Source organism: Pterocles gutturalis, unplaced genomic scaffold, assembly GCF_000699245.1.
Source record: "Pterocles gutturalis isolate BGI_N339 unplaced genomic scaffold, ASM69924v1 scaffold28637, whole genome shotgun sequence".
NCBI classification, from domain to species: domain Eukaryota; kingdom Metazoa; phylum Chordata; class Aves; order Pterocliformes; family Pteroclidae; genus Pterocles; species Pterocles gutturalis.
The window spans coordinates 1,249-28,731 of NW_010111109.1; the positions used below are offsets into that span (position 1 = coordinate 1,249).

Sequence of the window (27,483 nt, forward strand, 5' to 3'; positions counted from 1 at the left end):
GCAGCAGAAGTGAGTGTTCACAGGGGCATATATGCTGCAGAACTACATACATTTGAAAATATAAACAAAGTAGTCAGTCTGCAAAATGTAAAATTTCAAGTCACACTGCCACAGAAAAAATCTCAGCCAACTTTAATTTTCACTGGAAAGCAAAGTTCTAATTTAAATAAAGCACTAGTCCCCCACCCCTTCCCTCCAAAGAAAGGAAAATTGCAAAGGATGTACAATTACTAACCTGTTGAGTTAACTGGATACTGGGACCCCTGGTATCTGAAGATCGTGTAACAGGCAGTGGAGGCACCAGATCAGTTTTTGCACTGGAATGACAATATTACAGAATGGATATTGCTATAATGAAGCAAACTATAACTGCACACAGGAAGGATAATGAAATTGACCCAGAGAACTACATAGATCTGGAAGTCAAAATACAAAAGGCTTATCACCTAATTTTAGACATCCAAAAGCTAACCCGCTGACACTCAGCAGTCAGTAGGCACCTTTGTGGCACAGGTCACCCCATCCCTTCTCAAGGGGCCTGTGTCCTGGTTTACAGAGGCAGCCCAACTTCATGCGAGATGAGTCTCATCTGAAATCATGGGTGTGCCACACCTCCTTCAGGGTGCCATCCAGCTGAAACTAGCTTCCCAAGTGGGTAATATCATCATTTAAGGCCTTAATAAAACTGAGGACTGCCACTTTTCCATGCAGAAGTACACCCTTTACAAATCAGTCTTCTAGGAGAGACTGATGCACCCACTACTGAAGAGGGTTGTACTGGAGTTCTCATGAAATAAATTACAGAGTTAATACAGATGGCATCTTAACCCTCTTGAGTATGAAGTTGTCTGGAAAGCAACTCATGAGTTCTCATCCCTTAGGCAACTTCATGACCTACCACTGAAGAGCAACACAGGTTTATTTTAGATTATTCAGTTTGCCCCCATTCTGAGTGGATCAAGCAAGCCTCTGTGACCCAAAACAGAGCAGAAATGTCTTTGTACTTGAGATATTTAGCTCTGAACACATACTATTTCAGGGTTGCCTGAATCCTGTGCAAGCAAACAGACACACTTATGCCTCTTCTAATCTAACCATGATCTTTGAACAACTTCTAAGCCACACTAAACCAATCCGTTGCTAATAACCACATTCACATACTTCACTTCAGACAGGACAGATCTTTCACCATCAGAGCACTGGGAGCGCCGATACTGACGGTAGCTTCGAGGGGAATGTGAATGCCTAATGCGGATCGGGTCACCTTGAGTCCTAAGAGAGACACAGAATTCACAATGCTAGGTTAGTAAACCAGATCTTCAGCACAAAAAAATAGATTAAACTGCAGACTGAGAGATCCTCACATTTCTTATTAAAGTATAACCAATGGCTTATTGGTCTTGTTGAATTTAAAAGGCTGACGCTTTCTTATGATTCTGTACTTGGACTTCAATGCTTTAAAAGTGAAAAGGTCACAAACTGTCATGACTATATTTGAAAACGAAACTATTTAATAAAGACTGCATTAATATATACAGCTTTAACATCAGCCTTTCCTGTTCAGTGGTATTGTGGAAGCACATTATAATGCAAACTAGGATCCCATTTCTGCCACATGCAGCTGCTTGCACTGACACATGGCATCCCAAATGGGCAATTATCACAGTAAAACAGATGTCCATTCTTAAAGAAATAGTTATGCCCTGGCAGCTGCCCATGACAAGCAAGGAAAGGGGGGGTGAACAGGTCAAACAGTGCCTTACATGATCAGAATAAAAATTTTAAAGGAAGCAGAAATTTAGGAAATAAAAGCATTTGCTTGTTTGCATTCAGTTCTCTCTGATTCTGTAGCATAAAACATAAAATAGAGTGAAGGATGGGACAGGGACACATACAGAACTTATAGTCATACAGCAGGTTTATGAGTGTGGGAGAGATATGGAGAGATGAAGATTTTTTTTCATATTTTGGAAAGATAAAATACTAGGTTTTAAAATCATTAGGTATCCTCACCAATCCCATCCTAGATAAGCATCTGGAGTAGATAAAAGCTTAGAGATTATGTGTAAAACCACTCCTATTTCAGTATGACAAAGTTCACAGTAAAAGAAGAAAAGTAGGCTTTCATAGTCACAAATTAAAATCCTGACATAAACTCACTCTATTTTAGTGTATGGGATTTCCTTCAATTGTTCCTCAGACAGGCCAGATGGATCCACAAGCTCCTTCCTAGAAAGGATTAAGCAAAGTAAAAAATGTAACAGTAGCTACCAACTGCAAAACCTTTCTTTTTTTTTTTATTATATTAGGCTGAAAAGCTTTAGTGAAACAAGCTGTTGTCAGCCCTGAAGTTATCTTGACATCAAAATAGGAAACCTATTAAGAAATGTGTCTAACTTCACCTTGATTGCTTCAACTGCATGTTGCATCTTGTTCCACCTTCCTCTCACCTCACTGCAAATCTGATCTTGTTGCTTCACAATATATATGTGCATTGTGTGTACTTAACATCAAATACGCTTTGGAATAGATAACTATATTCCTAACTGGCAGTTTTATAGCATACAGGGTGTCATCCTGAAAGTGTCAATATTACAAACAAGGACATTTTGAAAGCCTCAGAGGAATAAATCTCTAAAATGCTGTATTCTTCTTTAATAATTCATCTACATACAATGGTCATCTGTATTCAGTGCATTTAGTGGTCTGCAATATCTTCTATGCACAGTAGGTCATTTACACCTGCATAATTTACTGTGGCACGTAACTAAGTAAGAATGCAATGCCTCATAGCCACAGTGCAGGGGATGTGAATAACTACATTAGCGGCAGACCAAGAAGTCACTCAGATCCTGCGAGCACTGTACTTACTGAATATGTTTCCACAGTTCTTCTTTAGCTTGTACATCTGGGCTTCTTCTATAAATACCAACAAAGACAACAAAAGCAGAACTGTTAAAACCATCATTTGACATGTTGCTGTTCAAATAACTTTTAACAGCACAGACCCTGCACAGGAATCACAGTAAATTTAATCCACAAGTGACTTCAGCTTTAAGGTTTGTTATCTCAGAAAATGCATTAAACTTTATCACTTTATTTCAACTGAAAAGTCATTTCTTGAATGACAGGCTCTCAATCAAAATTCCTGTTCCACTAGCCTTCAGCAACAGTATGCGTAAAATATAAAACCAGCAGAACTTCCCATTGCAAGCCAAAGCAGTGCCCAGCTACTGCCACCACTTAGCCAGCTGAGGACAATGTATTTTGGAATAATGCTTTTGTAAAAGGCCCTCAGAAATGTCCTGCAGCCCAACAAAGCTCTTTGTGGGCAGGAGAACAGGCCACACCAGGCTGACACGCTAGCAGTCCCCGGTCATTCCCAAACGAGCACCAGTAAAGAGGACCAGTTGCTCAGCTGTGATCACAGTACAGCCTCTTGCTTTCTGGTCATTTCCAAGAAGGGTTTCTGCTCGTTTTGTTTACCTTTGTGATGTTCAGGTCAAAAAAAAAAAAAAGAAAAAGAACAAACCAAACCAGCAACCATGCATACTCACGCACACAAATATTTCAGCAAGTATTTCATTCACATAGAAAGTACTCAGCCAAAATTGTAATTTCTTTGGTGCAGACAGAGATGTAGTAAAGCAAGCCTCAATAGCATGCCTCAGATTTTCCACTGAATTACAGAAGATATCATCTCCAAAATGGATCCCCTTTATTTTTCTTATCCTGTTTTATTGCAGGGTTAGTGCAAAACCACTGCTGTTGCTAAAGTTGCACCTAGAATTCACCAAAACCCATGCAGCATAATAGATTAAATAAGCATTTGACACAGTGGCAGGGACTACATTTGCATGGAGAGAAAACTCTTTTCATTAGGATTATACAAACTCAGAGTCAACAGCTAGACTGTTCCCCATCATCTGTGATGTGAGAGATTCAACTTTTACGACAGATTCAGCATCCATAAATGCTCCTGCAAAAATTCTCTCAAAAATTGTCTTACATCATCAGATCATACAGCTTGCTTTTTTTTCCTTAAACAAAAGGGTCTATCATATTCAAAGATGCTTTTGGAGTGATATAATCCAAACCTAAACGAAGATCAAGGAGGACAGCAGAGTTCTGCATTTTAGCATCTGTTAAATCGACTCTCCCTTGCCCAGTGACAGACCTGTACGAGAAATAATTCTGAACTGCTCCCTAGCACTAGCAGTTTAGTTTTTCTTATTTCACCATTACTGTGTTTGGCTCATTTCCAGACTTCAGCCCAGGAATAACGTTCAGAGACATCTATATCACAGTAAATGTTTTACAGTTGGTGTGAAGGCAGATTATTGTGGGATGGTAATGTTTTGGGGTTGGTTTTTTTTAGATTTTACAGGTGCAGAAGTACTGGGACATACTAATTTACTGCTTTATAAATACCAGAGAGAGACAGAAGGGTGGGAAACAACCTTACATTTGTGATTCCCTAGTGGGACTAATATGAACTAATCCAAAACCTTCTCAGGCTCCAGGGAGGGCATGGCTTTCTAGGCAAAGTGACGCAGCTGCCCTGGATGATTCCCATCCTTGATCAACTGCTCTGCTGTCTGTTCTGATGCTCAGGTCCTCATGACTGCAACAGCTATGGCCACAAGTACCTTGCAGTCTGATTTTTCTCAGTGTTCAGAGCTTTTTATGGCTTTCTGCATTTGTGTTTATTATAATGCATTTAATTTTCTCTGATTTTCACTTCTATTTCTCCTTCTCCTTTCTTACATTTACTTCTTTTCTCCTTCTTACACCTGCCCATGCTGTTTTAAACTCCCTGATACAGCAGCTTGGTATGCAGTGGCATTTAACAGTCTTTTTCACCCTTCACTTTTGAATTGATTTCTCCTTCCATGCAACCCCGTGCTCATAAAACAGCAGCTGCAAACCCTGCATTCACTCTGGGGCTGGGAAGATAGGCTTCCTGGTCTGAGGCTGAATAATCAGGCAGTGCGGAATGCAAAAAGCTCCCTGAAAAAAATGCCAGCTTCTCCAGGGAGGCTTTGTAATGCTTACAAGCCCTATTTTGCCTGAGGAAGCAAAAGCCTCAAGGTCACTCCCAAACCCAGGATCTCCACAAAGGAGGGTATTGTGCACATCACTGACCCATCTGATCAGCTCATGGCTTTTACTTATCCATGGAAATACAACAGTTCAGGATGCAGCTGTAAGTCTCACATATCACCAAACATCACATGAAATCTCACCTACAGTAAGAAATAGTAATTTGTGGGGCAGTGTGGAGAGATAGTGATTAAATAAAAAGTAATCTTTGTTTCTCCATTTTCTACGAATTGTGTCTTCCTGCTTTCTGTGGCCAACTCCAGGCATTTAATTCCGTCATTTCAGCCATTCTCCCTCCTTCTACCCCTGCAACTACACTAGTAAGGAGGCCACTGCTGTAAAATACCAGTTTAGCAACATGGCATCCCACCAAAAAAAAAAAAAAAAAAAAAAAAAGGAAACCGGCTAAACACAATAATTCCTCAGAGCAAACTGCTTTTATGAATTACCATCTCGAACTTTCCATCTTTTTAAGAAGTGTTACCATACTGGGATAACCTTGCAGCATTTATTCAAGTTAACGCCCCGCAAAATAATATCCAGAAATATGATACAGATCGTATCTTAATAAAAGCGTTTTCCTTCCAAAGGCCTGTTCCTGCTTCCTTTGAAGGCAAAATGAAGAAAGGTCTTGTTAAGGTGAAATGTGGGTATTGCATATACTGCATAGGAAATTCATGTTGGTATAGTTCTTAACAGCCACAACAAAGCAATCTTTCTATTAAACCTTTAAAGCCAGATCACAATCCCTCTTTCACTTTGTTTTCATCTTTTTACTGTGAATTGTTTTAGAACTCACAGTTTTCACTTATAACGTATACTCAGATTGTCCTGTTGCAGTATCTGAATCAATAGCATCTGGACAATTTGTACACTAATCACATTCTCTAATGCACAAGAAACCCAATGGGAATTCCCAGTAAGTGATGACTCTCCAGGGGTTTTTTTGTTTATTTTTATTTCGTTTTCACAAGCTCGAACAACTACACATTAATAAGTCTACATTATGTTTCGTGTCTGCATCTGCACCCTTATTAATATTTCAGTTTGAGTCACAAACTGTAAATTTAAATAGCCATGGAATTTTAATGGTCATTCTTCTTAATTAAAAAAAGCCCTTTGGCTACACAGATGTTTTACATGAACTCTTGAAAATGAACCCTGCAGAACTAGAACTGGGAGCTCTCTCTGTTTGCTGATTCCTTTAGGAGAAAGAAAGGTCAAATTCTTGTCAAATATTTTTATTCCTGAGACCAATGAGACACCACCCCCCCCACCACCAATGATTAATATTGCTCATTATCAAACAAGTGACATGCACTGTAGCAGGCACAGGAACAAGTATTTCAGCCATTACTTCACAATTCCAAAGTGAACCTTTAAGTTAAGCTGACTGCTATAAGGAACTCAATGACTTATCTGTACTACCAAAATGAAGGTTTTGTATCAATTGTTAAATGTGAAAAATTGAAATTACCATATGATGAGATTTAAAACCAAAACCAACCATACCTTATACTCTAGGGAATCATATTTCCCTTTCCTCTGACCTGCATCCAGTCATATAAGCAAACAGCTGAGCCAAACTAAATTAAACTCTTATAATCTACTGCAGGTTAACAGTTAAATGCCTGTTACTAAACTTTTTTTAAAGCACTTTGAAATAAATTTCCATTTTCGTTTTTTTAGTTCCTACTTGTATATATTAAGGACTGCTGCCATACTTGGGAGGTTCGGGTTTATTTGTTTTGGTTTTGTTTTTTTAAACTGAAGAGTAAGACAAAAAGGAAGAATATATTCATCACTGAAACAATAGGGAAAAGAAATGAGAAGCTATCCAAAATCTTCAGGATTTCCTCATTTCTTTGCTTCCTCTAGGGCCTTTCCTTGTTAATTAAGATGCTACACATTTACATTTTCCTCTAATAGTTCAAATAAAATATAACTCAGAATCTCACTGGTCAGGAAAACAAGTTAGTTAAGTTAGCCACAAGAGGGAGCCCGTTCTGTCAAGCAATGAAATTTACTTGGCCTATGGGAAAAAAGAAAATTCGGGTATAAATTTAACGTGACCATTAACAACTGAGTACACCTCATAGTTTACATTTGTATACAGTAAGAAATGTAAATGAAACTTAATCATCTATATTTTGTGGATTCCATACAACTGAGCTTTAATATTGCTGATTTTTAGTAATATATCATTATATAATTACCCCTAATCACATCTGACTTTTGTGCAGCTGAAAGTGAACAAGTCTGTACAAAGTCAGTTAAAGTAGAAATGACAACATTCGGAATTTTAATGGCAAATTCTATTTCTCATAAAAGAATGAAAACCATACACTATGAAACTGGAGACAGAAACGAGTTGTAGCTACATCGGCAACTGAAAACAGAACTCAAATGGATTTTAATATCGGAAACTTCAGTGTGGATTACGTTCAATCAGTATGAATGAAATAATAATTTAAGGCACTATACAGTTTCTCTTGGTAAATCTTACTGTGAAAGGTAAATTTAAGAAAAGACATTAATGGTAAGTACCTGTCTAAGTGTGTTACCGAGGTTACACATTACACCATCAGCATCAGGACTGGACAACTCATCCATGTTAGCCACGTAGTGAGGGTGGTGATACAGTTTCAAACACTGCTCTCTCCTGCCTTCTCTCCCAGTGCCTCATAGCTGCTCTGGCACTCTTCAACATCCCCAACCCTGCTCTGCCCTGCCTGCCAGGCACGCTGATTGTGTCACTGCTTTGGATGATAGCTTGGATGGCGGATTAGGCTGGACACAAACACAATACAAAACAGTGTATCTATACCCCCAAAACATGCCATTAGAAGAAAAACACAAATTAAAAGAAACCAGCATTTTAATACACTTGACAAAATCAGCAACTCCTGCAACTTGGGACTGCAAGAGGTGCCTGGAACTTTCCCCTGGGGCAGGGGCAGACCTGCCTGCACAAGGTGTGCCCAGGTGGAGGAGCTCCTGCAGCAGGTGGGTGAGCTGCAGGAGGACGTGAGAAGGCTGCAGAGAATCAGGGAGGCTGAGAAGGAGACAGACAACTGGTTCCAGGAGCAGTCTGCTGTGGACCCACAACCCATGGATAAATAACCAATCACCCTCCCACCAGCACACACAGAAGAAAGGGGGGCCACTAATGCAGACAGGGTGGAAGCCCGTAACGCAGAGGCTTGCAAAGGCAATGGCAAGGACCAACAGCAGGAACAGGCTTCCTCCAAAGGCCAAAGTGCCCTTGCAGAATTGTTTCACTGCTCTGCAAACTGAAGAGGAAGGACCTGTTCCATCACAAGAAATGCTGGAGCTGAGCAAGGCAGCCCCATCTGCTCCTCACATAACAACTGGCTCAAATAAGAAAAGGCAAGGGGTGACAGTAATAGGTGACTCTCTTATAAGAGGTACGGAGGCACCCATTTGCCCACCTGACCCTCTCTCTACAGAGGTGTGCTGCTTTCGGGGGCTCGTATTAGAGATGCGACCAAGAAGCTACCAAACCTCGTGCGGCCTGCTGACTATTATCCTCTACTGTTGTTTCACACGGGCAACAGTGACACAGCCGCGAGAAGCCTGAGAAGCATCAAGAAAGATTACAGAGCTCTCGGAGACGCAGTAAAAGGCTCTGGAGTGCAGGGAAGGAGTACCACTGCTCTAGCCCCTGTGAGAAACTGCTAGAAGTTTCCCCAGCTTCAGGCTGGACCCACCCCAGGCCAGGGCTGAGCCAATCGGCACCTCTGCAAATAACATATTTAAGAGGGGCATGGAACAATGGGGTTGGCACGGCCCTGGGCATGGTCCGGCTCAGGCAGACTGGGCCAGCCATCCAGCCGCCTGCGCCCCGCCCGGCCGCAGCTCAAGCCTCTGCCACGGCTTGCCTGAGAGTCCATCTTCTCAGGAGCTGATGAAAGACCTGAGGCAGAGAGAGAAGCAGAATTTTGAGAGGGACGGCTACGCAGACACTTGGTCAGTGAAGAGAGCAAGAAGGAAGCAGGTGCCCCTGGAATTTCCCCTGTAGTGTGGTGAAGATTCATGGTGAAACACGGTTTGTCCCTTGGTGCAGCCCATGAGAAGATGCAGCCGTGGAGGACCCCGTGTTGGAACTTTGGAGAAGCCCACGCCGGAGGTGGGCAGTCGTTGGGCAACTGTAGCCCCATGTTGAAAAGGACTCACTCCAGAGCAGTTTTTGAGAAGGACTCTCCCGTGAGAAGAGACCCCACGCTGGAGCCGGCAAAAACTGTGAGGAGCCCTCCCCTGAGGAGGAAGGAGCAGCGGACTGACTGCACCCCCAACTCCCTGCCCCCCTGTGATGCCACGGTGGGGGGAAGGTACAGAACAAAGCCTTTGGGCCTTGGGAAGAAGGGAGGGGTGGGGGAGAAGTGCCTTTCTAAGATGTAGTTTCTTTCTCTCATTAGCCTGCTTCTTGTTGTAAATAGTTAATAAATTCAACTGTTTGGGTTTTTTTTTTGTTTTCCCAAGTTGTGTCGGTTTCTTGCCCGTGACCGTAAGTGGTGAGTGAACCCTCCCTGTCCTTGCCTAAGCCCATGAAGCTGAACAAGAGGCTGTCCGGTGGCTTTCTTTATAAACTATACGACAGCAGACCAGGAGGTTTCTGGAACGCGATGATCATAACTTCCTTCTCCAAGTGATAAAGGAGCCAACAAGAAGAGGTGCTAAGCTGGACCTTGTTCTTGCCAACACAGAAGGGCTGGTGGGGATTGTGAAACTCAAGGGCAGCCTGAGATGCAGCGACCATGAGATGGTGAAGTTCAAGAACCTCAGGGCAGTGAGGAGGGTGCACAGCAAACTCACTACCCTGGACTTCACGAGATCAGACTTTGGCCTCTTCAGGGATCTGCTTGGAAGAGTCCCATGGGATAAAGCCCTGGAGGGAAGAGGGGCCTAAGAAAGTTGTCTGATATTCAAGGATCACTTCCTCCAGGCTCAGGGTTGATGCATCCCAACAAAGAGGAAGTCAGGCAAAAATGCCAGGAGGCCTGCATGGATGAACAAGGAACTCCTGAGCAAACTCAAACAAAAAAAGGAATCCTACAGAGGGTAGAAGCAAGGACTGGCAGCCTGGGAGGAACACAGAGAAACTGTCCGTGAAGCCAGAGATCAGGTTAGGAAAGCTAAAGCCCCAATAGAATTAAATATGGCCAAGGACGTTAAGAGTAACAAGAAGAACTTCTATAGGTATGTCAGTGATAAAAGGAGGACAAGGGAAAATGTGGGCCCCCTCTGGAAGAAAGTGGGAGACCTGGCTACCCAGGATACTGAGAAGGCCGAGGTACTTAATGACTTCTTTACCTCTGTCTTCACTGGCAAGAGTTCAAGCCACACTGCCCAAGTTGCAGAAGGCAAAGGCAGCAACTGGGGGAAGGAAGAACTACCCGCCGTAGGAGAAGATCAGGTTTGAGACCATTTAAAGAACCTGAAGGTGCACAAGTCCATAGGACCTGATAAGATGCATCCACAGGTCCTGAGGGAACTCACAGATGAAGTTGCCAAACTGCTATCTATCATATTTGAGAAGTCATGGCAGTCTGGTGAAGTTCCCAATGAAAAGGGGAAACATAACCCCCATTTTTACATAGGGAAATAAGGAAGACCCAGGAAACTACAGGCCGGTCAGTCTCACCTCTGTGCCTGGCAAGATCATGGAGCAAATCCTCCTGGCATCTATGCTAAGGCACACGGATAACAAGGTTCGGTGATTGTTGACAACATGGTTTCATTAAGGGGAAATCCTGCCTGACAAAACTGGTGGCCTTCTACGATGGAGCCACAGCGCTGGTGGATAAGGGAAGGGCAACTGATATCATCTACCTGGACTTGTACAAAACCTTTGACACTGTCCCACATGACATCCTTGTCTCTAAGTTGGAGAAACATGGATTTGATGGAAGGACCACCCACTCAATAAGGAATTGGCTGGATGGTTGCACTCAAAGAATTGTGGTCAACAGCTCAATGTCCAAGTGGAGACCAGTGATGAGTGGCATTCCTCGGGGGTCAGTGCTGGGACCAGTGTTGTTTAACATCTTTGTGGGCACATGGACAGTGGGATCAAGTGCGCCCTCAGCAAGTCTGCCAATGACACCACGCTGTGTGGCACAGTCAACACACTGGAGGGAAGGGATGCAATCCAAAGGGACCTTGACAGGCTTGAGACATGGGCCAATGCAAACCTCATGAAGTTCAACAAGGCCAAGTGCAAGGTCCTGCATTTGGGTCAAGGCAATCCCAAGCACAAATACAGGATGGGAGGAGAATGGATTGAGAGCAGCCCTGAGGAGAAGGACTTGGAAGTGCTGGTTGACGAGAAGCTCAACATGAGCCGGCAATGTGTGTGTGCAGCCCAGAAAGCCAACTGTATCATGGGCTGCGCCAAAAGAAGCAATAGCAGCAGGTCGAAGGAGGTGATTCTCCCCCTCCACTCCATGCAGTACTGCGTACAGCTGTGGGGCCCCCAACATAAAAAAGTTATGGACCTGATGGAGTGAGTCCAGAGGAGAGCCACAAAGACGGTCAGAGGGTTGGAGCACCTCCCGTATGAGGACAGGCTGAGAGAGTTGGGGTTGTTCAGCCTGGAGGAGAGAAGGCTCTGGGGTGACCTAACAGCAGCCTTCCAGCACTTAAAGGGGTCCTACAGGAGGGACGGGGAAACACTCTTCATCAGGGAGTATAGTGACAGGATGAGGGGTGATGGTTATAAGCTGAAAGAGGGCAGATTTAGATTAGGTATTAGGAAGAAATTTTTCACTGTGAGCGTGGCGAGGCACTGGAACAGGCTGCCCAGGGAAGCTGTGGAAGCACCATCCCCCGAGGTGTTCAGGGCCAGGCTGGATGAGGCTTTGAGCAACCTGGTCTAGTGGGAGGTGTCTCTTGTCAGGGGGGTTGGAACTCAGTGATCTCTAAGGTCCTTTCCAACCCTAACCGTTCTATGATTCTATTAATTTTAGAAGCTGACAACTTCACCATGTCAAAACCATCTGTCAGCTGGAACAGTGCTGCCTGGCAGCACAGCTCCATCATGGAAATCATCAGGATGCAATAAATCACAGATTGCTGCTTGCCAAAGGCTATTTGATATGAAGACACCAGTAGCTGTCTCATCTGGAACAATACCGCAGACATTATATGAATAAACAAGTGTGCAGGCATTTCAGAAAAATTCCTGCATCTATCACACAAAATCTGAATGTTTTCACAGACTTGCTGCCCAGAAGAGGGGAATTGCTGTCCTCATTACAGAACTAATGTTCAATGAGCCACAAAACCATCCAGGACTTCATCCAAGGTGACAGAGAGAGTTCCTCACTAGCTCTGTTACAAAGCTCTTCCTGTGTTTTTTGTGTCCTGAAATTCAAATCACTACAAGAAGGGAGTTTGACCACAAAGACAAATCTGCTAATGTGAGCTCATGACACATGAAAGGCTCTGTTCCTCAGCAGCTGAGGGCCGCCACCTCTACACTGGAGATACTCCTCCTGCTTTTTAACATGCAACAACAGCCTTAATTTTCACATCCAAGAGGGCAAGGGTTACATACGATCGAGATCTGTGCCTGGATCGACGGTAGTTTGGATCTGCCTGATTTTTCTCCTTTTGTCTCCGCAGCACAGCTTCCCACTGAGGAGCCGAGTCAACCATGTCATTCTCTTGCCGTGATCTGCAAAAGACACACCAGGAGTTTAGTCTGAGGTCTCTGATGCAGGATACTTTCTGAAGTAATGGGGTATCTTTTTTCCCTCCAAAAATCAAGCTCCTGCAATGCAATACTTTAATTTTTCATCTTGCTAAATTCTATTTCATGCTCCCAAACTACATTACAATGTAGGAAGCCGTATCAAAGAAAACTCGCTGGTTTGTTATTGAGAAACAGCATAAGCCAAAAATGAAATGACGCAGGCCTTTAAGAACACGCCCACAACTTGAATTCATCTTTCCAGCCCGTGCCAAACATTTAGAATTTTTTTCGTGTTTACATATTGTAGCCCACCTCATCTACAACAACTATAAAACCCACATCATGATACAAGGCTCTACTACTACAACTTTTCCAAATATTTTGTTGCAGCATGCACCTTCCTAGGACCCAGCGAAAATCCCCCAGGGATGCCCTTGGTGAGTTCCCACTCACAGGAAGTGGTCCCTTCACCCTCACCTGCAACAAAGCCCAGGATGCAAGCAGATCTCCCTGGCTGCCCCAGACACATATAATCCCACCATTGTCACTCCTTCTGCAATATCCCCTGTGGCTTCGTCCCCGTCTCTGCTTGTGTGGTACTAAATTACATCATATGCCTTTTATTTCTTCTTTTTTTTTTACTTAAAAAAAAAAAATCCATGAATCCATTATTGGAATGTAGTACAGATTAAACCAAATGTCAAAATCTATAAATTCAGCACATTTGTTAGGAGGCTGAAGGATCTCTACAATGACACAACAAGCCAGGCCAACTTGTGTGCCAGCACTTGGCCATTCAAAGTTCTACAGACACTTCACAGTTTTGGGGCTGCAGATATGAGTGGTGCGTTGAAATGCTAAAGTGGAACAAATGGATGTGCTTGGTCACAGCAGTGAATTCAAAATTCAGCAGGGATTAGAAACAGTCCTGGAAAATACCACTCCAAGAGTGGGTTGCCTGATAGGACAGTATGACTGGCATACTGAGGAAACCAGAGGAGCTTAAAAAGAGGAAGACTGACAAGTAAAACAAGTAAACAAACCAACAGCGACAAAGGGATTACACTAGAGACACAACTGCCTAGGAAACGCAAAGCATGCTCTTGTTACTCTTGAGTATATATGTATCTTCCTCCTTGAGTTTTTAACTGTCAGGCTAAACTGGCTACGCAGGCTGCTGCTTTTCCTTTAACCAGATCTTGTCTCACACACGTAATGAATTTTGAGCTGGATCCCCAGCTACTGTAAATGGCCACAGCTCTACCAAATGGCACTCAGTGTCTGTAGAAGATAGCAACATAAGGTTTTGATTTCTAAGCAGTCTTTTTAAACCTGCAATTTGGTGACAGGGATTAACATAAATTTCTTTCTAAGGATTTAGTAGAAGAACTCACACATCAACAAGTAATGAACTGTGATTTTCATCCCGAATAATCCAATTTGTGGAGACAGCAATCATCCTAGATGGTACAAATACTATCAACTGCCTCGCACATATGGCAGTCACTTGCACAAAAAGACAACACACAGCTGCCCGACCAGTGCTGCTGCCCTGGGTGCTGGGTCTGCCTGCTTGCTAGTACCTCACTCCACCTCTCCCAGACAACAACTCCTAACAGGTCAAGTAGACAGCTGCGCTCTGAAGAAGGCATTCAGATGCTTGCAATCTTACATGATGTTTATACTTTTACTCCAGTAGTATTCCATGAGCCCTGGACACTTGGGTTCAGTCATTTCCAAGAGTGACTTCAGCACACAGATGTCATACAGAGCTACCTGCAGACATTTCCCCCTGCAGATACAGAAGACTGGTGATGAAGAACAATGCTACAGCACAGCACAGCTCTTTGATAGGAACACAGAGAAGGAAGCAAAATCTGGGACCACTGTAAGACGAGATTTTATTTCCCTGAAGTGCTTCTCCATTCTGTTATGCTGCAATATATTTCCCTTACATTGCCTTCTACACAATCTGAAGAAAAAAATTAAACTAAATCTTAGTGGCTGAAACTCAGGATACTACAGCTTTTGCTTTTTGTAAAAGGCCACTGTAATGTTTCAATACTATTTACTAAAAGAGCATAACTGTAGTCAAGAGAAAGCAGAAGTCTGAGTCAGGAATTGTGTAAAATTTCATACTTTTGAAATGAGCCTTGGTGGTATTGATTCTGTTCCTGCATCAATCCTCTATATATGCTTCAGTTTTCATCACATGCCCACGCTGTAATCCCATTCTACTTCAGCCTTTTATTCCCTCCTAATTAAATTGTCTTAAACATATGTTCACTTTTTTAATTTGAAAGAACTAATGGCAAAAAAAAAAAATCACTTTGTTTCCGGACTTTTTCTATCTTTCAGTGTTCTTTGTCCCCTACAATGAATTTTGCTACATATCTGACTTAAAGATGTCTTATTTGCCTTCTTATAAACTTCTCCAATGTATTGATTTTCCATCTATGTCTTACTTTTCTTTTCTCCCCACACTCCTACTCTCATTTGGTCACATGCCCAGCCATCCTCTATCACTTTTGCTTTCTTCCTTATATGCCTGTCTACTAAAATCTATTGTTATTTGCTTGTCATTGTTAATAACAATATCAACTCTTTTTATCTACTGACTTCTGTGTGGAAAGCACAGTCCTTAGAAATGCATTAAATTATCTCCAAGTTCTTCATATATCTACTCTGCCTCCTTTTTCTACTTGTTGTAACATACAGCAGTGTTCATCACTATTATTTATCTCTTTAATTTGAGCAAACCACAAAAAATGAGCAAAAAATCTAAACAGATAAAGTAGCATGGCAACTATTAAAACAAGCAGCGTCAGCAGACTCAAAGTACTGTTGTACCACACCAGAACTCTACTAAAGGGAGATATGAAGCAATAAAGCACTCATTTTGCAGCTGCAAAGAAAGGTACTATGCTCACATTTAACAATGTAAAGGATGACCAATGTAACACAATCTCTACATAAAATACATTCTTTAGATGCAATGATCAAATCATAACAATTTTGGGGCAAAATCTTTAGCTCTCTGACAACTGAGAGAGGACAACAGCAACAACACCAGAAAAATGGAAAAAAAATTTAACTTAAAACCTAGGTTTCTATTTAAAGAGACTTTTGACAAAAAAGTGTTGTCCTTATACTCCAAGTCTATTAAAACTTTCCTTTTATTCATATTTTGCCCCAAAAAGGAACAAGTTTATCCTTGTTACTGGCACGCAAAATAAATCCAGTTGAGATTCATAGCTATCAGCGACACATTAGGCATTGTTTTCAGCAAGACTAGATGGTAAAATAGAAAGTTATAAGACTGTCATCACTCGTCTGTTGACTTATAGATGTTTTTTCCCCATTTCAGGTAATATGACAGCAAGCTACGTTTATGAAATGATAAATTCTCTTAAAACAAGACATTCAGAAGACTTGATTCCTGAAATGTGATTCAAAATGTTTGAGTAGATAGCTATCATTTAGGTACAATGTTTAACAATCAGGGGTTTGTTGGGAATGTGGAGGCCAAAGGCAGCCTTGGCTGCAGTGATATGAGATGGTGAAATTCAGGACCCTGAGAGGAGAGAGGAGGAAAAAAAAACCAAAATCACAACCCTAGACTTCAAGAGAGAAGACTCTGGCCTCTTCAAAGATCTCCCTGAAAAAGCCCAGTGGGATAAGGCCCTGGAGGGAAGAGAGGCCCAAAAAAGTTGGTCAGTATTCAAGGATCACCTCCTCCAGGCTCAAGAGAGGTCCATCCCCGCAAGTAGGAAGTCAAGCAAAAATGCCAGGAAGCCTGCACGGATGAATAAGGAATCAATTCTAATCTGATGGATCTTCTAGGTATAGTCAAGTAGAAGACTATGCTCCAGTACATGTTGTCTAATAGTTTACACAATACATTTTGAACACAGCATTAAAAAAAAGCAAATAGATTTCTTCCATGACTGAAATATGCTCATTATAGGTTCTTCCTCAATTTCTATGAACATCTGCTTAGGATAGAACACTCACATGATGGAATTAAACTTCAAAGACTGACAGAGATCCAGTAAAGAGTTTCTCTGTAACCTTTTTCCAACTTCAGAAGTTCTCACCTGCATTTCTGTTTTTCTCTGATAATTTATTTTCATCTGATAAATAGTTCACAGTGATCTCTTCTCATGTGAACAATATATTCTACTCTTCTATGATTACAAGCAGATTATTTTGGTTAATGTGAGTATTCAGTCATCTTATTCCAATAAAACAACTTTGTGTCTGCTTGTACGAGGAATCTGATTATTATACTGGGAAACAAATTAGTTTCAATCTTTGCAACAGGCAAAACTTGAGTAACAGCAGCTGCAAGCCTCATTACACTGTCCCATTTAACCCTCACCTCTGCTAATGGGAAAGCTATTCAGTGCCTGTGCCCTTTCAGCTCATAATATTCTTGTTGTGGCTAACAAAATGCAGAAATTCATTATGACGGGTGGTTTTCCTGCACCTGAGGACAAGGAACAAGTCTCAGACCTCCCGCTCATTTAGGTTTTTTTTTACTTTAACACTGATAATGATTTTTGATCTGGTGTGATTTCAAGTGACCAACTAAGAGTAGGATATGCTGCAAGCATTAACATTTTTGACGTATCTTACATTTCTGAAAAACAATCCATACAAATATTTTTTTCTCTTTAATTTTAAGCTCTTTTCCATGAGGTGAGTAAGGGTCAGTTAAAGGCCCTTTTAATCTTCAGAAAATGATAAACAGTACTTAATACTTCTTTCAATCCAATTTTTATATTGCAAGTTCTTAAAAACATTCTTGTGGTCAGTCTCTAATTTCCTTTGCTTGCTTGTGGAGCTCCCTGGACAAGAAGTTTCACAGCAGAAAAATCCTGGCAAAGGTGTTCCAAGAGAAAGGGATACAAAATAGCATTTACCTACTGATCACTTAAACTATACTCTGCATTTCACTCAAACTCTGGAGCTCACCTGGAAAACAGATCTTCCATGCACACTAGGTTACTGTTAGCCAAGTATCTCACAAGACTGTGCTCTGATTTAAGTAAACTCCTAAGAAACCCCATGGCTCAGCTACACTTTAGTCCAGCCCATTTGAATGTCACAACGATTTTTTAGCATCTAACTGTTGCAAATCAAAACACATTGCTTAAAATATTATTATACAGCATACTTCTGCAGCACTTTCTAGCAGACAATTATTTTTAAGAGCTTCAAAATATCTGAAAATCATTTATTACTCATAGTACTACTGCATGTGAGACAACAGGATACTATGTCAGCTTGTGCAGACAGCTTCCTAGAAAATTTGCCTTTAAAAATTCCTCTTTTGTCCAGTGACAGTAGTCTTATGTCGTTTATGCAATATGAAGAAATTCTATGTGCTTTTTAAAAATAAATTTTCATAAATAACTCTCAAATGCTGTTATCTCAAGCGCAACATAAAAGCTGCAGTTTTCAAGGATTTTTTGCCAAAATAGATCAGTTGTTATGCCAACTTTTTCTTATCAGTGACAAGAAATATCAAATATAGAAAACCAAAACTTGCTAGCATCACTCAATATAAACTGCTGTTGTCCTATTAAAAGCTGACACCATACACAGTTTGAGTTTAGGCTCACACTTTACATTTGAGAGAATAAAAATTTTTACAATTAAATGCATGCATACAAAACAATACTGAGTTTCAGATTCATTAAAGTATTTTGACTCTTCTCCTCAAAAGCTTATTTCCCACTAAAATTCTGCACTTGCAACTTTTGACGTATTGAAGCATATGCTGTAAATATCTTGTCATCACTCTTATCCATTTTATTGGACTAATATTGTAAGTTTTTTGCAAATGTGCCTCATATTTGATTTTGCAATCCATTAACGAGTTCTGCCCAAGCAACAGGAGGGTATACATTCATGGCATACACCTATGATGTATATTTGTTTTAGCAATTATCTCTATTCTTATTAAAAAAAAGGACTTTGAGCTGCCTCAGCAGGACTATATACATATAAAACCTGTTAGATTCCTTCTTACTAGGTCCATCTCAGAAAAGTCCACCTCCACTTGTTCCTGTTTCATGTCTCTATAACTAAAATATACAATGGTCACCTGTTTCTCTTCTTCCGATGCTCTCTGTTGGAATTTTCTGATTCACTGCCACTGCTGGTGTTACAGCGAGACCGTGATCTGGAGTGAAAAACAACACCTCAAGATGAATTTACTAACTTCTTGTACAAAGTATTGACGTTTTAAACAACGAATGAAAACCCCTGCAAAGACATTATTAGGAAAATTAGAATAAAGCGACTTGTCTACATCTGAAAGTCATGTCCTTTTTCTCACTAATTCATTGGGAATAAGTGCTTTGAAGAGAGTGCCCTCAGAATGCAGTGTCATGTGAGTGCTATTTTATTTTTTAATCATTGCACTGCATTTTTGTTTGTTTGTTTTATTTTATCTCTCAGCATTCTTTGTGTATATGCCACGGTGAAATGTTTGTTTGAGGTGTGAAATGTTTTGTCCTTAAACTGTACGCTTACCAGTACCTGAAGGGGGCTACAGGAGAGATGGGGAGGAACTCTTTATCAGGGAGTGTAGTGAGAGGACAAGGGGTAACGGGTATAAACTGAAAGAGGGTAGATTTAGACTAGACATTAGGAAGAAATTTTTCACTGTGCGGGTGGTGAGGCACTGGAACAGGTTGCCCAGAGAAGCTGTGGATGCCCCATCCCTGGAGGTGTTCAGGGCCAGGCTGGATGAGGCTTTGAGCAACCTGGGCTAGTGGCGGGTGTCCCTGCCCATGGCAGGGGCATTGGAAATTGATGATTTTTAAGGTCCTTTCCAATCCTAGCCATTCTATGACTCTATGATTCTGGATCTTTTCTTACTGCATATTGTGGGACACCCAACAGAAGCAACATAGTAATTCTGGTCTTGCAGGCAAAACAAAATGCTCACCAGATCCATTTTTTCTATTCACCTCAACTTCCAAATGGCTTCTAGGAAGTTCATATAATTTTCTATCTGACAGGCAGTATGGAAGAAACTCCACTAACACTGTGATTCTGTTGATCTTTATAAATACAGAAGGGCTGAAGGGCACAGACTGGCAGGCGTGTGCATCAGCACAGCTTGGGGATGACCCAATACACAGCTACAAAGTGCATCAGTGAGGAAAAAAAATAAAGCAGTTTCTTTAGTATCACCTCTGACTGCAAGGCTTCAAATGGCAAGGTAACATTTACAGCTCTATTTATTACTGAAAAATACTAGAGGAACAGGCTGATGCTGAACTTCAAAAAGAAAATGAGCATATGCCTACCTACAGACCAATTTCTCTCAGTAGAGAGAAGTGTTTGGCCACTATTATCTGAGACACTTAAATCCTTGATTCCCACTGATCAACATTTTGGAGCAGACAGACCAGCTGTCAGGGCTATTGTCCTAGAAACCAAGACTCTGTTACTGTACTACTGAGCGAGGTTCTAAAAAAAATTACACTCATCTGGAGCAGACCTTACATGCCAAAAAGTACACCTCTTTTCCCCAAATCTTATCAAATATTTAATAAATATTGCTTTAATCTTGAACCTTAACATTACTAGGTCATCCAAGCAATACTATTCTTTCACATTTACAGGTCATCGGCGTGACTCTTCTCTTCTACGTTTCTCAGCACTTCAAGTATTTTCTTACTCTGATTTAAGTAATTTATCCCATAAGGCATCAAGGCAGCAAAACTCACATCGTGGCAAAAGCGCAAGATAAAACATCCTATTTGCTCCAATTCAAGATAAGCCTTCCTCTGACTTTACAGGAATGGAAATCTGATCCACCTTTTAGATACTGCACATCAAATTACCTTGTTTTCCCTGTCAGCAAAGCACCTGGGGGAAGACAGCAGGGCTGCTGAACTGTCAGCTGAATGGCTGCTGCTCATGCTGGATGTCAGAACATTCTTTCAATGAATATTAAACATCAGCTTTTACTGAACTGAATAAAATACCAAAAATGGAAACAAAGGTGGTTTCCTAAGTCAGGTGCAAGAACACGAGATCATCCTGATCTCTGAGAATTACAAAGCACCTTTCACCCCTTTCTCATGTTTTCTTTGTCATGCAACATATTTGGTATTTTGTGGGCGGTATATATGGTCTGACACTGGGAGCAAAAAAGAAGGCATAGTGAGTTTGGCAATACAGACAGAACAAATACAGCCCAGGAGGGAGCTTGGAGGGTGCGGTGGTTTGCAGGATTTGGTATTTCTGAGAAACAGTTGACAAACAAGGCTCACATTCTGATGCAGTTCTTTTCTGATTAAAATGAGAGAAAAGTATCAAAATTGTGAAGAAGTGGAGAAGGTCTGTTCCAATACGCAATAACACACCTGTACATCTGTAATGTAATACCGCAGGCACAGCCTTTGGGAAGAGTTCACTTCTGAGCACTAGGGTTTTCCACCTGAGACACCTAACTAAATCCTCTCTGTTTTATGTGCTGGACATCCACCATGGGACTATTACTGGGAGCTTGTAATGGTAACATCCTTCAGAAAAATAATTTGCTATCTTACAACAGGTGCAAAGTATGTGAGCACCTTCTCTGACTTCCTGTGATTGTCCCTGAGAGGTTTGTATCTCTGCCAGAGCTCCTTTCCCATGCTGCAGCAGTGAATCAGACCCTGGGAGTGCCTCCTCTCCTTTGCAAGCTTCAAGAGACTTTGCTATCAAAATATACTGCACTGTCTCCTTTTTCCAGCAGCCAGGGCAGTAGCACAGGAGTGAGGAAAAGCAAAGCACAGAGTCATAGCAGACAGATGTGGCACTAGAGAACACTAGATGCAAAAATCTGTCAAAAACTTAAGTTATTGAAGGGCACACCCGAATTCACACCAGCATTTTACTTGGAAATGTGGTAACTAGTCAAGACTGAATGGGAAAAAAAGAGAAGCTTAAGAAAAAAATTCAGCAAAAAATGTATAAGACAGTGAGAAGACCATTAGAAGTTGCATATGCTGCTGCACTTACCTTTTGCAGGACAATCCATCTCAAATTATAGTATGCTTGCTTTCAAAATAGATTAATTAAAAGTGGGCAGGAAGGCTGGAGGACTCAAAACAAAATCTGCAGGTGCAAAATCCAAAATCTAAAACTTCTGGAATTGACTTTCAAATTGCAGACAAGCCTTTAGTAAACTTCCACAAATTGCTTCTAGCATAGTGTAGTAACAATGTGCAAGGCAGCTTTCAGGAATGTGCTGTGATGAGATTATGCTACAGTGCATTTCAGCAAGTGAGATAGGAAAGAAAAAATTAAATGAGCAGAACACAACAAGCCTTTTAAACATTTAAGGAGATGGAGAAGAAGCAAGGAAGGGAGGCGATGAACAGAACTAAAACACGATCAGTACTTTTGCTATAATTTCATGGCTGCTATAGATTAAATATTTACCTTCTCCTTTGCTTTAAATCTGAATCTTCACCACTGTTTTGATTTTTCCTGTGACATTAAGGAATTTTTAATGAAAAACCATTGGATCACTTAAGAGAAACACACAAAAACTCACATCTTTAAAAAAAAGAACATTATAAAGGATTTTTGTCAATATGATTCAAGGCAGAGAAAAAGGGCATGCGCTTATTTTAAACTTCTCAGGACACCTCTACAATAAGTTGTGAAGGCATGATCTAATTTCTACAACATGTTGCAAAGGCATGATCCCATTCCAGCTCTCATTACAAACCCCTGACTTGCAAGGTTAAGCAAGGCATGCCAGCCTTTAGAGTTTCCTACTGTTTCCAGCATAGCAAAGCCTGATGTTTCCCTCTTAATTCCAGTAAAGGGTGCACAAACAACATGACTATTGTTATTGAACAGTTGAAAAAGGAAATTGCATTAATAAAACCAAGATACAGGAAGACATAATTAGGTTAGAATCTACCTACTATTGTCAGTCTTCACAGTCTCACATATGAGATAAGACTTTTAAAAACATTTTGTTCATGTGCTAGCCCCAGAGAAAACTTGCTATTGGCATGACCACCTGTCCACCAAGCAGATCAGCCAAATGCAAATCCCAGATGATAACACTTTGCATCTCAAAAAATTTTGTCCTGCACAAATACTGTTCTTTTCTTGGTACAAGACAGTTTTGCACTGCAAATCTCTATTCCTTGGCTTTTACAGAGCCCAAGTCCTTCTGACAAATACACTAGCAATGAATCCGAAAACTAATTCAGGAACATATTGCTACTAACACTCCCAAGGGCTCTATCCAACAGAGTGAATCAACATAACTCTATTGACTTAGACAGAGCTACGCTGATTAACTCAGCCATAAGATCACTAAGCATATGCCATTGGTGAGTTTCTTCACTCCTGTTCTAGACAGCTAATGGCAGGTAAAATGTCTGGAGCAGCTCAGAAAACTGACAAATATAAAAGCTCCACATCTAACTACATTTCCTCATAGATACAGCTGCATTTTCAGAGATTCCTTTGCAAACCCTGGCTTTGACAGCCAAACAGGTAATCACTTCAGAGATGTCAGATGGAGATGTAACTCCAAAGTTCTGTCTCATAAGACAGTCGTAGAAGACGGCAAAGAATATGGCACAGTAGCTATGCTTGTCTATACAGCGGATCACAGCACCAGGGTGATGAAAGCAGCTTCCCAGCAGGACAAATCATCCCAGGTAACATGTAGCCTCTCAAAACTGTATCATTTCAGAACTGTCCCTGTAATTCACATTTTGGACATACTCCAGGACACCAAGCAGAGAACGTCCATCCATTTAATTTTACTTCTCTAAGTTACTCAATTCCACACATACCCATTAAAAACACACGTAGCATCTCACAGTTGTATTTTTGCTGGCATCCTCTGTAACATAAAGTAATTCACACATGGGACTGCTGAAGACAGCTTTATGGCTCATTCGTTTAAATTTTGTTGCAGTTAAAGCAAAGCAATGTACTTAAAACAAAATGCTGCTCTGTATTAGAAGCTCGTTGTCAAGCAAGCAACATCCATCAGTGCTTTCCTACACAAGAGAAAAATAGCTGCAGCAACTGAAAGGATCTTGCATGTGCCAATAATATAATTTCTCACATTTTTAGCATCACTTTCCTGGTACCCAGAACAGCATACGAGCAAAAAGCCCGACCAAAGCTTCCTTTCCAAAAGCAAATCTGGTTATTCTTGCTCAGGTTTTTTTTTGGACTAACAACTGGCCCCTAGAGTACTCCTTTTCCCAGGACCAGCTGTGTCTCCAAGAGCCTTTACTGAACACAGAACATGCAGGACCTCAAGCTTTCTACTGTGAGAAGCTAACAGTAATTAACCCTGGGGCTCTTACCTCCTCCGGACTGGCTGCCCAGACTCATTCTCGCTGCCACCTGATGGGTTCCGTCGCCGAGAGTAAGGAAACTTTGGTGATTTATTGCGGTCACTGGGAGAATTATACATCCCACTATGGTTAAAAAGGAAGAGCAAACAGTTGGCTTTAAAACCTCCAGGAGAGCTACGCCAGCTAAACGAGATTCGGTCTACAAAAATCATAAGTCTCACACACACACTTATATACTATACATGTATGTGTGTGAGTGCTATGTAAATACATAATATTAACATTGTACTGCTTTCCAGCAATAAATATTTTACACTGAGCTTTGAACACGTAGGAGAGAGACCTCTTAGCATTACCAGGCAAACAGCTCTAAGCTTACAAAATGTAGAACCAAGTATATATACGTTCTTTTAGCATAATAATATTTCTATGCTTTTGTATGAGTTAGTCCAACTCAGAGTTAGTCCAACTAGAGTTATTCTTTATGTTTTCCATGGATATAAGCATGAAAACAGTGTTCCTGTTGCAACATACATCTTCACCACAGTGCTAATGCTTGGACAGTGAAACAATTTTAGCTCCAGCTCTCTGCTGTTCATCCATGCAAATCTCTGTCAATGGTGTAGAGGTGCTTCAAGCTTCAGGTTATGTACTTAAGCCTGAGTGGGACCCAATGGGCTGGGTTGTTACCAAATTAGATGTAGACTATCAAATGCCTTTAGACATTATCCTGTGATACCTTCCTATAGAAGCACAAGGACCTCTTCCAACAGTGTAACAGAGCTTGCAATGAAATACATGTCAGCTCTAAGGCAGTCTACTGATGTTCCATGACTTCTTGGAAGAAGGATGCTATACTTAACCACACATCTTCATCTAACATTACTCTTAGCCCTTTTCACAACTATGTGATTAATATGATATTCTTACCAAATTCCAGTTAAGGCATTTCTTTCTGCTTTACTATAACTGTCTGGCCTTCAAATTGGATACATTCTTCTTCACGTGCTTCTGTAATCACACTGCTGATTACAGCACTGCTCTGCACAGCTGAAAAGCTGCCACAGTTCATCTCAATGAGAATTATTATTAGAAGCCGTGAAAGCCTCTGTGCAGTATGCAGTCTGCTTATGTGTTCTAAAACTACGTAGTCCTTTAGAGCAGACGGACTTACGAAAACTCAATCCTACCATTCTTTGGCTCCTGGAGGATTAAACTTTCTGTTATTCTGAGAGCAATTTTAACACTGGAGCCATGATGTGACAAGCTGACACTAGTTCTTCTTTGAAACTCACAAATAAACACGTATTGTAGCAAGAAGATATTTTCACACTGTCTTGTCCTTACTCTGAAAAAATTGTTTACAGAAGGAGCACACAGGGTAAATCATCACGGTGTCCCAAAAGACACACCATGTACCAATCTGAATCATCACATAAAAGCAAGATCATACTGGATGACACTCAATGTGCCATCTAGTTCAGTGGCCTGTTTCCAACAGTGTCTGTAAGCAACCACCTACAGGAAGCAAGAAGTGCAATACGTATGACAGCTCCCCAGTGCTCTCAGTCCTCCAGACTTACTGAGCCATCTGCAATACCTCTGCCTTCTAAAGTTCTTGGGGATTTCTGTTCCATGACTCAGCCAGCTTCTTCCAGGTATTCACCAACTTTCAGCATCCCTTGTAAAGGAGGACCACAGGTCTCCTGCTCACAATGACTCACTACTCACTGCATTTCTCAGCGTGTTTAAACCACCTCCATTAGCTTCGTCTGAAGATCCCAAATTCTTATGCTGGAAAAATACAATCCTGATCTCCTTCTCCTTTCTCTGTACTACTTATAATTTTCTAGATCCAACCCCTGAAATTATCTCTTTCCCGGATTGAAGAAAGAGTCCTGCCTGGGCTATGCTCCTTGTACAGACTTCCTTTGATTACCCTTGCTGCCCTTCGCAAAGCCTTTTCCTGAGATAAGGACATCAGAACTACACTCACAGTTCATGGATCAAATATGTGATCCACAAATTTATGTAATGGCATAATGCTGTTCTCTTGCTTTCCTAATAATTGCTAATTGTTTTTCTGACTGCTACATAGTTTATGTTTTCATTAAGTTATCCATCATAACTCCACAGCACCTCATTTCACTCAGAAGTCTAGGGGGGGTTTTTTGCCCCCATGTGCCTCTCTTTACAGTCACTAACTCAACATCATCCACCATCTAGTGACTTGTCACTCATACTTTAGGGGTCTTCCTGCCCCTTTTTACAGTCAGCTTTTACTATCTTAAACAATTCTGTCCCGTCACCAAACCTTATCACCCCTTTTCCAGGTCTTTGACAAATATACTCAATAGCAGAGGTCTATGAACAAATCTCTGTGGAAAGTCACTGGTGAGTCTCATCCACTGACCACTTCCTCCTACACCTACTTTTCTAAATTTTTAATGATTATTTATCCATGACAGGAACTATCTTATATTCAATACAGATTTACTGCAACCCTGTTAATGTGTTAATATATTATAACAATATCCTTCAATCTACCGCCGTGGCATGATATTTACCGTTGCACCATACCTATGACATCATGCCTTGCCTTACCTCTGTGGGCCATTTTCCTCCCATGGGGCGCTTGTTTTACTTCTTTGGGTTTCTGGACTGTTTTCATTTTTCATCTTTCTAAAGCTAAATAAAAGTACAGATAGAGATATATACATATATATATTTAAACTCGTAGTGTACAGATCACACATTCTCTACTTTGACCTCCTAAAAATTAATCTTAAAGGCATACAGTCATTACAGATACCCACCTTGACATACAGCTATTTGCCTGCTATGTGAAAGAGGGCAAACAGCTGCTATGTTGAAGAATCTCTCCTAGAAAGAGAGATTGGAAGGAAAAAAGAAGACTTGAAAATCAGCTCTACAAGCTCATAATTGTGGTGGCACTGAGTCAGAAAAAAGGTCAATCCTGTCTCAGAATAAATGCGAACAGATGCTTAGGCAAAAAGTCTAACAACAGGGCAAATATACAATATTCTCTCAGTCTTCCACAATGTGCAGCTAACAGATTACTGAACTAGACGCTTTATCAGCTTTTTATTCTACGTAGCTCTTGATCGAACTTTCTTCCATGGATTTACTTAAACACCTCTTGAATATTTTTGAATTTTTGGCATACATAGTGCCTGGCAGCAGTATGCTCCAATATTTAACTATGGCACAAACAATTATTTCATTTTGTTTCAAAGCTTCCACCTGGTTCAAAACTTCCATCCTGTATTCATTATTAGTTCTGTGCTTACA

The 27,483-nt window shown here is 41.0% G+C and overlaps 1 protein-coding gene across 1 annotated transcript; it reads right to left on the reverse strand.

Annotated features, from left to right (window-relative positions):
- Nucleotides 1–235: 235 nt before the first annotated feature.
- On the reverse strand, nucleotides 236–26,855 carry EPB41L4A (erythrocyte membrane protein band 4.1 like 4A; the record flags this gene model as incomplete). Its single annotated transcript, XM_010073642.1, has 8 exons — nucleotides 26,776–26,855; nucleotides 24,181–24,294; nucleotides 18,933–19,010; nucleotides 12,683–12,802; nucleotides 2,872–2,919; nucleotides 2,161–2,229; nucleotides 1,162–1,272; nucleotides 236–317 (listed from the first exon to the last, which is right to left on the reverse strand). Coding segments are annotated over exons 1-8 (696 nt in total), but the record flags the coding sequence as incomplete, so codon positions are not given.
- Between the last annotated feature and the right edge of the window lie 628 nt (nucleotides 26,856–27,483).